This window comes from Takifugu rubripes, chromosome 10, assembly GCF_901000725.2.
Source record: "Takifugu rubripes chromosome 10, fTakRub1.2, whole genome shotgun sequence".
NCBI lineage: Eukaryota > Metazoa > Chordata > Actinopteri > Tetraodontiformes > Tetraodontidae > Takifugu > Takifugu rubripes.
In genome coordinates, this window is record NC_042294.1 from 3824016 (window position 1) to 3835788 (window position 11773).

General features: G+C 43.9%; 1 protein-coding gene across 10 annotated transcripts in view; it reads left to right on the forward strand.

The window, feature by feature from the left end:
* Nucleotides 1–5250, forward strand: part of sema5a (sema domain, seven thrombospondin repeats (type 1 and type 1-like), transmembrane domain (TM) and short cytoplasmic domain, (semaphorin) 5A) — a 91955-nt gene extending 86705 nt beyond the window's left edge. For 8 of the 10 annotated variants that reach the window (XM_029842850.1, XM_029842853.1, XM_011607812.2 and 5 more), the window contains 2 exons: nt 1067–1278; nt 4061–5250. In XM_029842850.1, the coding sequence (XP_029698710.1) occupies nt 1067–1278; nt 4061–4180 (332 nt within the window). In that variant the 3' untranslated portion in view covers nt 4181–5250. Of the gene's footprint in view, nt 1–1066; nt 1279–2532; nt 2860–4060 lie in introns of all 10 variants that reach the window. The other 2 variants (XR_003889830.1, XR_003889829.1) reach the window with 2 other exon arrangements.
* The last annotated feature ends 6523 nt before the right edge of the window (nt 5251–11773 follow it).

The following is an 11773-nucleotide window of genomic DNA, read 5'->3' on the forward strand; positions in this document are numbered from 1 at the left end:
CTTTGACCCTGGCAACAAATAGTGGCTGAAATGTAATTGGTTAAATGCTTAAATATGAAAATACACATCTGGAAGCAGCACAACCAGGGGGCTAGCAATGAAAGAAAGCGGACAGACCATTTGGAATTATTTATTACGTATTCATGGACAAAATATAATTAACATCAGTCTGTGATTCAGATATTTTTAGGCTAGCAGAGAAGGCCTTGCAGGCCCTGACGGCCCACCACTGTTTAGCACCATCTACCTACACCCGCTATGATATGCTAATGCCAAAAAGGCCCGAGGCTTTGTGTACACTGAGATTCCCACATCTGTGGTTGGAGGAAGTCTTAGAGGGAGTTTTGCAGCTTTCAGAAGATGCTCTGAGCAAACAAACAAACCCTCCTATTATTTTACAAATAAATAAGAGCAGCAGAGGACTGCTCTGATGACGAAAGAGTGCATTGCCTGGGCCTGACAGCACACTTATTTCTCAGTAGATTCAAACCAAAGTCTTTGGAAAATGACATTTCAGTGGGTTTTTGTGCATTAATGATACTGCTGCTGATGCTGCGGTGCAAAAAAAAAAATACAGTAAAGAGGATTATTACGCTTTCATTTCAGGCTGGCAGCAGTTGTAAATAAAGGTGGGGAATAAATTTTGTTCCAAGAAAGAGGCGTTTAACTTTAATCCAGTACCTGAGGACTGCAGGGTTACATTGAAGAAGAAGAAAGCTTTAATTGTTAATATACAATTCAATTGTGCAACGAAATTAAGAAGGAAGATTGAGGGTCAATCAATGGCTCAGGGTGGGACAAAAGAAGTTACAAAAACAACCAAACCCTAATCACAGTAAACACATACATTTTCTGTTTTGTGCTAGATGATAGTTATTCTCTAATGTGCTGGAGAAAAGTCATAAAAACAGTTATTCTTTGTATTTTCTACTCTTTTGATTGTAATACCAATAACAATTACTTCCGGGATGTGATTGTAGCAATGAGGACATAATTTTAGAGCAATTCAAAGAAGTATCTGTTCATTTATCATAAAATTACATAAACGTCCCTCCTCTTCCCCTAGACTTCAACCTGTTCCACATGATCGCTGTTGGCCTCAGCAGCTCCATCCTGGGCTGCCTGGTCACTCTGCTCATCTACTCGTACTGCCAGCGCTACCAGCAGCAGGCGCACGAAGCCACCGTCATCCACCCGATCTCCGCGGCGCCACTCAACACCAGTATCACCAACCACATCAACAAGCTGGACAAGTACGACTCGGTGGAAGCCATCAAGGTCCGTGTGCACACTCACAGTCAGCAGCTTCCCAGCAGCCTTTTCACAGTCTGAGTTAGCTTCTTCCGTCTTTGTGTCCTGTATCGTACACTGTTCATGTAGTGATGCAATTAGTTATCAATGCTCAAAAAGGTTAATCAGCAGTGACGCCGCACCTCTCGACAGCTTCAGTGCACCACAATAGCATTGTTAACTGGAGCTGATCGGAGCTAATTGCAACGTTCATCAGCTTTCATCACACAAACAGCCGTTTGTTCATTGATACATCAGGCCACACTGAACTAATGCGTCTCCACGGCTACTAGGTTTACCGGTATTGAAACCAAGCTCTGAATTTCAGCATATTACAAAATTAGCCATCTAAGTTCTTTAAACTGTCCAACTATGGTCATTTGTTTTATGCAGTTGAACAAACAATGTGGTTTTTCTCCACCGTGCCAACTCCATGTTAGAATCATCTTTCAATAATACCCTTTAAAATTGTTTCCAGTATTGATAAAACAACTAGCAAAGGCCCAGTTTTGTTGGGTTTCTTTTTTTTTAGTTTTGGTTCGAAGTTAATTTAAAATAATGACAAATGACAAATGTTAACCAAAGGTTACCGGTCGAAAGCTACATAGCCAGAAGCTAATGTTGTTAATGAGGACTGTTCTTAACATTAGACAGTAGCTGATTTTAACATCTTGTGCCAGGTGTTAATAATCAACAGTTTGTCTCTTCTTCCTCCTCTTCTTGTCCTTCCTCTGTGTCTCCATTGTGTTCTCGGACATCTTCAAAACTGCTACGTATATAAACTTGTGTTGCAGAGGCACTTTTCCCATAAACAGATGTAATTTCACTGTGAATCGAAGGTGTGAGGAGTGTTAAACTATCGTGCAATTAGAACATAATTCAGTTACTGCTGTTGCACATAGAGGTGGGAATGACTTCTGTAACCTGATGTGACCAAACAGGAAGAGCCGCCTGCCAAACGATTGCAGCATCTCAACACTCGAGTGTGTAGAACAATAATCTGCATCTCTTGTGCTCCTGCGTGAGCAATGATGAACACTTGAAGTTTTAAAATTGGAATCATTACTGTTAGAGAACATATGCTGGTTTAGCTTTCAGCATTTTAGCTTGACTCACACTCCTATGTCTGCATTAGGGTGCAGCCTTACAGTCTTTCATGTTTCCAGGCTTCCTGTTGAAGGCTAAGCTTAGCCTGAGAGTGTCTCTGAGGATGACTCTTGCCCCTTCCTCTCCCCCCTGCAGCCAGACGTGTCCGTACTTTTGCCGCTTGACGACCCCGCCATGCACCAGCCTCTCTCCGCTAACATGGGGGTGTCCATGCGAGGCCTGGAGATTTTCTACTAACCACTGACCTCTGACCTCGACAACACCCCGCTTCTTAACCCCCCGCCCGTCCCCAACAGCCTCTTTCGACCCAACCGACACTACTTCCTCCTTCCCACTGTGCTCTGCCCTCCCACTTCCTGTGGCACTTCCTGTGTGTGGCAGGTTGGAGTTAAAAACTCTCAATATTTCTTGCTCTTACTTCCTCTCCATCATGACATCCTCCTCCGTCCCCCTTCCCAGCTTGTAAGAAGAAAGCGTATTCCTTATTTTTTCAACAAACGCCTCCATTTGCATGTTTTCTTTCTACATTTGTCTTTCTTGTTTTGTTCTGTTTTGACTTGGTGTGATGTTTTCAGTCAACAACTGATTAGTGGGGTGATGATACGCTATATCCGTTATTCCATAATTGAAATAATTGATGTGTGGAAGGGTTTTAGACACTGCATATCAAATATTACGATGTTTTGCCACTGCCAAGCCCATGATATCAGTCCACGATGTATTGTTGCACCTCTAATTATGATGCTGTTTCCATGTGCTCCTCTGTTACCTCTCTATCACCGACGCCGCTTCATTATTTAGGCAAATTCTGTTTACCGCGCTCACAGATCTGCAATCAGTCTTCATCCAATTAAAAAAGCTTGAGGCGAGAATGGAGGATTCTAACAAGCTACATACTACAGCTGTTTACAGGCAGCCACGAGGCCACCTGCAGCGACGCGCCACCACCATCAGGGGAATGGCGGAGCGTTGATTACGATTCCTTTGCCGCAAGAGACACAGAATTGAAGAGATGCTAAATACAGTACATGATTTTTTTTCCGCTCCCTAGTTGTTTCAGTCGGAAACATTCATTGATGGCAAATGTAGCATCCTCTTGCGTTCAATTACAGCGCCCCAAGGGGCTTCCGACACAGCCTGCTTCCAACAGACAGGATATGAACATCCATTTGCCAAATTGCTGATGCTGTATTGAGCAGCCGCATCAGAGGTTCGTTCCATGTTTACTACTTCACACAGAGAGAAAGACAATGCCCCCTTGACTCTTGCTAACCGTTCAACAGAAGAGACCCTCTCTTGATCGATTTTTATGGCCTAGCTTGTCCTAGAGGACCAACAATTTGAGGGCCATAAAAACTGCTGATGCCGGGTATTAAGGATGACAGAGGTGGACATACGGGCACGCAGCAAAATAATTCAGCCTTGTGGTGGCTTATCATTTTTTCCCACCCCCCACCCACTCGGCCTGTTTGCAAATGCTTTGACCTTGCTTGGCAAAATATATGCCTCATGCGCCGAGCGACCTCCCATTGATTGGTGTCGCTACTTTTCCTTTCTTCCTTGTTTAAGCTGGATGGTTTTGTTTTTTGCTTTGCCATTCGGGTCCACTGATCATTTCACTCGTACTGACGCCTGTCCCTCTCTCCATACGTCTCACTAACAGGCTTTCAACAAAAACAACCTGATCCTGGAGGAAAGAAACAAGTACTTCAACCCCCAGCTCTCCGGAAAGACCTACACCAACGCATACTTCACTGACCTCAACACTTACGATGATTATTAACCCTAACAGCAGGTCAGAGAGGACACCACCCATGTCGCCCACATCTCGTTGTGTTTTGTTTCGTGATTCTTGACACCATGCGTGGGATCCTCCCACCCTGACACTCTACGGCAGCTGGAACGTAAACAGTGACGCGCGCAGTTGCCATTGGAGGGGAACACTCGCGTTCTCTCAGGTGCCTTGGGGTACACTTGGAAATCTTTTCTGTGACTTTCACCCAGAAACTCATGACTGGAATTTTTCCAACGTGGACCAAAAGAGGGTTAAAAAAAAATTCAAGACGCAAACTCAGAGAGACTGTGGGAAATATGATCTCTTTTAACTTTCCTGTGATACGCCTGTATTTGTAATGACGGGGAATAACCACAAATTGGCTTTGCATGTCTTCATCTGTTGTGTTTTTGGTCTTCTTTTTGCATGGTTGATGGCATTCCAGGGTTCAGGGGTGTACGTGCAGCACCTGCGTTGCATCAGGTTACGATTTGGGAACTATGAATTTAAAAAAACAAGAAAGATAACAGCGGATCGCTTTCATCTTTACCCCCCTAGTCCTCAAATCATGATGTAGATAGCTGAAACCTACATTGTGTCAATTTTAGTTCAATTCATTTCTGTTTCAACCTCAGTTTTTTCCCACACTTTAATTAGTACATATGGATTTGTAAAGGTTTTTTATTTTGAAGTTTATGTCTGTATTTTTGTTTTTATTTTTATGCATTTTTTCAGCTGTCTCAAGTGTATGAAGAATACACTTTGTTTTGAAAAGAAACCTACCGTAGTTCATGTGCATAATCAGTAGGATCCAAATCAACCTGCAACCTGAGTTTAGCTGTGCTCATTGTAATTTTTCTATTTTTTGTAACAACAGAAAAAGACTTTTGATAGTGGTCCCTGTTTTGTCAGCCTTCTAAGTTGTGTTTGTGAGAGCAAGCTTGGAGTGCTAACCGTACAGTGTACTAAAATAATGAAATCCCTTCACGATTCAGATGTTTCTAACTTCTGACTAACTCCTCCTTTTACATATTTGCTTGTGTTTACCGTGCATAAATTAAAAATTGCTTCGTACAACAGAGCTGCATTTTTTTTTCCCTCTCTTGGAATTTTTCTGAACTTGTTTTTTTTTTTTAAATTTAATTGAAAATTTGTGCCCTCAAAACAACAAACTGACTTCAGTTGAAAATTAAATAACAGGACTCTTTGATTCTTCAGTATCTGATTTGGAAATCCCGAGAGCACTGTCTTAAGTCACAACCCTTGTCTGTGTGATGCCAATGTTCCCTATCAACCTTCAACCCGACGCCCCATCTGTGTGCAGAGGGTAATGGAAGGGGTGCTATTAATCACCACGCTGTTGGGTCGGCTGGGGGTGTGAGGAGCTGTCCCATGTAAGAGCCCGGCACCACCAGGCAACAGAATCAATCTCTCTTAGCCTGAGTTCATGCACGCACCTGAGACAGCGAGGCAGTACTGGCTCTGCTGCTGGATCGGCACATGCACGTGATTCAGACATGCACGGTGGATGCTAATTTGCAAATGAAGCCTCAATATTCTTTTTTCAGATTTAATTTTCAGACGTAGATATTGTAAAAATTTTGATTCACATTGACCGTATTGTAATGGAGGAATCATTAGCTGATGCATACAAAGTGCACCCACCCTACACACACACACACACACTAAAATTGGCAGAGGACCCAAGCTTTCTCCAGCATTTTTATCGCTGCAAAATTTGTCAGCAACCTGAGCTTTGCAGCGTTGGGTCAGTCATGTGGCATTCCACCCTGACAACAGGGCAGACAAGAATAAATGAAGCTCTCAAAGTGGCATTTAGGGAGCACGAAAGGTCACAGCTAAAGGTCAAGCGAGCAGGACTTGCTCCTGTCAGAAGGGGTAAGCGGCTGAGTGCTGCCATTTATAGAGAAATCAAAGTATCAGTCTTCCATGTTGTTTATGGCAGAATGTCCAGTTGAGACAAGCTCAGTCACTTGGACTGGCTTAGGCTAGTCCCTGTGGAGAACCGTAAACTGGAACCTTCATGGTACTGAGGATTAATCCCAGGTAGTTACTTTCTACAGTATGTGTAGTTACCATATTCTGTCCATGCTTGGTTCCTCCAAGGACTCAGTTTGCTTCTCACAGTCCAAAACCTGCACATGGGCTTGATTGGAGACTTATAGCCCAGTTTAATGTTTGCAGCCTGTGAAAAGGCTGATTTCATCCTCAGGGGACCTTCATTTTTCAATTACCGGTACATTGTTGAGCCTGTTAGCATGACCGCATGCTCATTTAAGCCAGAAAGAGGACTTGTAAAGCATCGTTATTTTTAGTAATGTCAGTGTGCATTTTGGCACCTCACTGCTGACCTTTTTTTTAATGACTTTTCTGGTTTAGAGGCTCCTGAGTTGGTTTTTAATAATCTGCTGTCAAAAAAACATGTAAAGTTAAAGCACCGGGTGTTTTTGTTTTCACAGAAGCCAGAGCTGTCAATTATTAATTACTATAGTGTGTCTTGATCTGAAGTGTCTTGATCCTAGCTTGTGAAAGATAAAGATCTTATCCTCTAAGATTTTCATGTAAAATATTTTATATTTTTCTGAAAATGATCCAGGCTTCTCTTCACATGGATACACTTGCTCAGAAAGCAATCTTGAGCTCTGCTAATTAGCCTCCCAGTGGCCTCTGATTGGCAAACAAGGCGATAGGGGAAGATAGCTCCTGGAGGGCAGGTAACAGAATGTGAACATCTCATTAACCTTCCCGTCCAAATTCTTTCCTCACATGGATCACTGTACTTGGATACCCAACCCTAAACACGTCCATGTCAGGGGGAGCTTTAAACCCACATAAATGTGCATCCCCAGAGTGGCCACCAGTGCTAATCCAAGCAAGAGTCTTCAGTGTTTGGGTCCGGTAACTGTGATCATATTGTCAGTGGGAGGAAGTGGAAAAAATCAACAATAATTGTACCATTTTATACAAAAGCACACACTTACTACCCGACACCAGGGAGCAATTTATGAGCTGCTATGTGAATGATTCTTGTGGTTTTTTAGCAGACAAACACCGGTCATAGTGCGGCATCCTGCGCACGTAGCATCGCAGCTTTAAAGTGAAAACTTCATCAGTTTCCACTCAGGACAAAGTGAGGCTCTGAGGATTAAGCTGTTTGTTGCTCGTCTGAAGTTGTAAATAGGCAGAATCAGACAAAAGACTCTTTACTTTGCTGCCAAACACCGCAGCACATACCTCTTAGGAATTATTTTTCAAACTGCACTGGCGTGTTTTGAGGCAAACATTCTTTAATGCTACTTTGGAAGAGATTAACATTATTCAAAGTAAACGGAGAACAGAGACCTTCCAAAGCTCCTCTAATCTCAGAACACCTTTGCTGCTGTTCTGAAAGAAAATACCTTTTTCGCTTCAGTGCCGTCTTCTATTAATATTGTGTTTTGTGTTCGAGCTCATTACAGTTGCAGCTTTTGTTGACGTTCCAAGTTTCCCCAGCAGCTGAAACTGCTTTTCTTCTGACAAAAGGAAGTTGCTTCCAGAGCCCCCTCTCCCAGAGAACGCTGCCCTCAGCGCTAATGCCAGTTGAGCGATGCTGCCGTAGGTTCCACCCCAAGACATCTGGAATCCCAGGTGTCCCTCTCATTGATCAGATCTCAGCTGCAGGAAGTCCTGGTCGGGGCCAAGATGCTGGCCAAGCCACACAGAAGCTTATCAGCTCCACCAGACCCCTTCACAGCGCCATTCACCTTAATCAAAGCCGCCATTGAAGCAACAGACCAAGATGGCCGATATCGCCGCACTCCGATGACCCCCTCCGCGTACTCCTGCCAGCTTCTCCACAAACCCCTGGTTCTCCTGAGCACAGGCCAGCTGCTCTGGCACCCACCCGCTTCCGCCTGAACAGAAGGGCTCTGTCAATGTTTGATTAGCTCACAGCAGCCATTGATGACCACCGGGAGCTCAAATGCGGCGGGGTCACATCAGTCGCAGGAAGTCTGGTGAACCGACGGAGCACCTCATTCAGACTGTTGTAATTAACACGCAGCAATTACCGCCGGTTGAACCATCATTTACTCTTAATTCCTGCTTATTTGTTGCAAGAAGTCAGGTCAGGTTATGTACCCCCGGTCCTACAAGGTGGCAGTGATTAAGCCGTTGCTTAAAAAACCATCACTGGATCCTGACATATTAGCAAATTATAGGCCAATATCCAACCTTCCTTTTATCTCTAAAGTTCTTGAGAAGGTGGTGGTGACTCAGTTACTGGAGCACCTGCAGAGGACCAGCCTGTTTGAGATGTTTCAGTCAGGCTTTAGAGCTCATCACAGCACAGAAAAGTTAATTCATGCTTTTGTTACTTCTAGGCTGGACTGTTGTAATTCTTTATTATCAGGGTGTCCAAACGATATCGGCCATCTTAAGAAGCCTCCAGTTGATCCAAAATGCTGCAGCCAGAGTTCTGACAGGTATTGACAAAAGAGATCACATAACTCCTGTAATGGCGTCGCTTCATTGGCTGCCCGTTAAATTTAGAATCATTTTTAAAACCCTTCTTTTGACCTACAAGGTCCTCAGAGGCCTAGCTCCATCCTACCTGGAGGAGCTAGTGATACCTTATCAGCCCAATAGACCGCTCCGCTCTCAGAATGCTGGTCTACTTGTGGTTCCCAGAGTTTCTAGGAGTAGAATGGGGGGCCGAGCATTTAGCTACCAGGCCCCCCTGCTATGGAACCAGCTCCCTGTCCAGGTACGGGAGGCTGACTCCATCGCTACTTTTAAGATCAGACTTAAAACCTACCTCTTTGAAAAAGCTTATGTTGCTAATTCTGTAGTTCCAGTTACTATCATAGATAGACAAATTATCATACTTAGGGGGTCGTCTCATCATTAGGTCACATCTTAGCTATGCTGTTATAGGCCAAGGCTGCCGGGGTCCGGAAACATGATCACCTGACAGGCCTCTGTCACCCCACTGGGTCATGGTTTCCTCTCCTCTCCTTTCCTCTCCTTTGCTCCTCCTCATCAAACAGACTAGTTATGCTGATTACTGTGTAGTTTTTCTGCCCCCCCTATTCATTTACAGGTATCGCCGCCTTTGGAGCTGCATGATGACCTCCGGCCCCGCTGACCCGTTTTATAGTGTATTTTTGTGTGTGTTTCTGTGCTCTGTGCCTCTCCTCTCCTCTCCTCTCCTCTCCTCTCCTCTCCTCTCCTCTCCTCTCCTCTCCTCTCCTCTCCTCTCCTCTCCCCCTCCTTCTCCTTCGCCTCTCTTTTCCCTCTCCCTCTCCCTCTCCTCTCCTCTCCTCTCCTCTTCCTTCTCCTCTCCTCTCCCTCTCTTCTCCTCTCCTCTCCCTCTCCTCCTTCTCCCTCTCCTCTCCTCTCCTCTCCTCTCCTCTCCTCTCCTCTCCTCTCTCTTTACCCAGCCGGCCATCAGCAGGAGGGTCCCCCTACATGAGCCTGGTCCTGCTCAAGGTTTCTTCCTGTTAAAGGGGAGTTTTTCCTTGCCACTGTTGCTTGTCTGGGGTTAGGCCCTGGGTTTCTGGGCGCTTTATAGAATCCCAGGGCCTGACCCCCAACAAGCAACAGTGGCAAGGAAATACTCCCCTTTAACAGGAAGAAACCTTGAGCAGGACCAGGCTCATATATGGGGACCCTCCTGCTGATGGCTGGCTGGGTAGAGAGAGAGGAGAAGGGCAAGGAAGACAGTTAGAGGAGAGAAGAGGTAGAGAACGTAGAAATACATTATATTAATTAAAATAAACTGCTGGTAGAGTTGAGTTGAGTATATGAGCCTGTTCCTGACCAAGGTTTTTTCCTGTTAAAAGTGAGGTTTCTCGCCACTGTTGGTTGTTTTGGTGTCTGTCTCCAGCAAAACTATAGATACACAGCAAGTTAAGGCGATGTGGGCATCACCATCTGTAAATGTGTTTCTTTAATGATGACACTGAACATTGTACTTTTATTTTCACTCATTTTTACAAGTCTGGTGACACAAGTGTAAATGTATTCATGTTCTTTTACTTATGGAAATGAGCAGCAGGCTTTTTCCTCCCAATCGGCTCACTGTTTTCTTTGAATATCCCATTTACACTTCTCCTTCTTTTGTTTGCTGATATTTTCATTTTAAATTGGTTTTGATGATGGAAGGCTTTCCAAGGGCGGGGAGGGGACGGGGGGGTTGTTTGATATCTTGCTTCTTCTTTCTCCAAATCCTCTGAAATTATCCTGTGGAGCGGCTGTGGAAGCTGACTCGTATGTAACACTGAAGTGGCCAATTCTCTGCTCCGATTGTTCCGATTCTCTTGAGCTGAGCGACCAACAGCTGGCAGCTCTGTGGGTAGAACCAGAAATATGAAGATCTTCAATAAATCAACAGTCGTGTCCTCTCCAAATTTTAAGATTTCTGATCGACAGAAAACAAATACGATATAGGTACATGTCATTCATACATTTAATTACTTTAATCTTATTGTTTTTGTCCACTAAGGATATTTATTTTTAATAAATACTGCCACGAGTTACCTTCCTTTTGTCCAAGTCTTCTACGGTAGCCTTGAATTGACAAAATCACTACTAATCCTACTTTAAATGCTTCCAAAAAGCATTTGTGTTTTATGAGCAATGTTCACCACTAGAGGTCCCCAAAACTTACACACTGAGCCAAAACTTACACACTGAGCTCAGTAACGTGGATGTAACATTTGTTATTTTTGTATGTAGAGTCATGGTGGAAATGAATGTAGCCTTGGCTGACTAGAGATTTCCTTCATTCTTTGTTTTAACCCTCTCTCAGTCCTCCAGAGACACCTCGCTGTCGATCAATACCTCATCACAAGGCCTATTAGCAGAAAGAATGAATGCGATCAGCTGCACAATTGAGGAAAAGGAGGGTCAATCCTCGCTAGTGGTGTCCAGTTCAGGAGGTTTCAGAAGCCCGTGCAGCTAATAAACACTCCTTTGTCGTTGTTTTAAAACGAAGGCATCCTGGGAAAAGTTAATCAGAGTACAAACAGGCTCATATATTTGAGATTTCAGCATTTCATTTACTTGCAGGGAGCCGAAATCAATCTTCTCGTAGCTGAAGGCATGTACGCAGTGATGTTTAACTGCTGCTTTAGCCTGAACTATGTAATGATCGTGAACAAACAGGTAGCAGTCATTACACTTCCTTCATTGTTTTCTAGTTAAACCTAATCAATTTTTCTACAAGCACGATTCCCTTAAGTGTTCCATCGGCCCCATGGGGAGCTTCCATTCATCAAACCCTGGAGGGATGCGACATGCTATGCTGTAAATGAGCAGTAATATATTTTTTTTAAAAACGTATTAACAATTTTACAGCATCCAAACAGAAGATTAAAAAAGCTGTATTTCTTGTGTCTTCTTTCAACAGTTTGCCCGTCTCCTTCCTCTTCCTCGTCCTCTTCCTCACAAAGGACCTCATTTGTCATCCAGCTCGTGATAAGTGCCGCGCTGTTGTTTCACTCTGACTTCCAGTCTAATGAGGTATCGTATGACCTGCCTTGTGTTTGTACAACCGAGACGAGACCAGGGTCAAATATTTGTAAAATATGTAAAAACAAG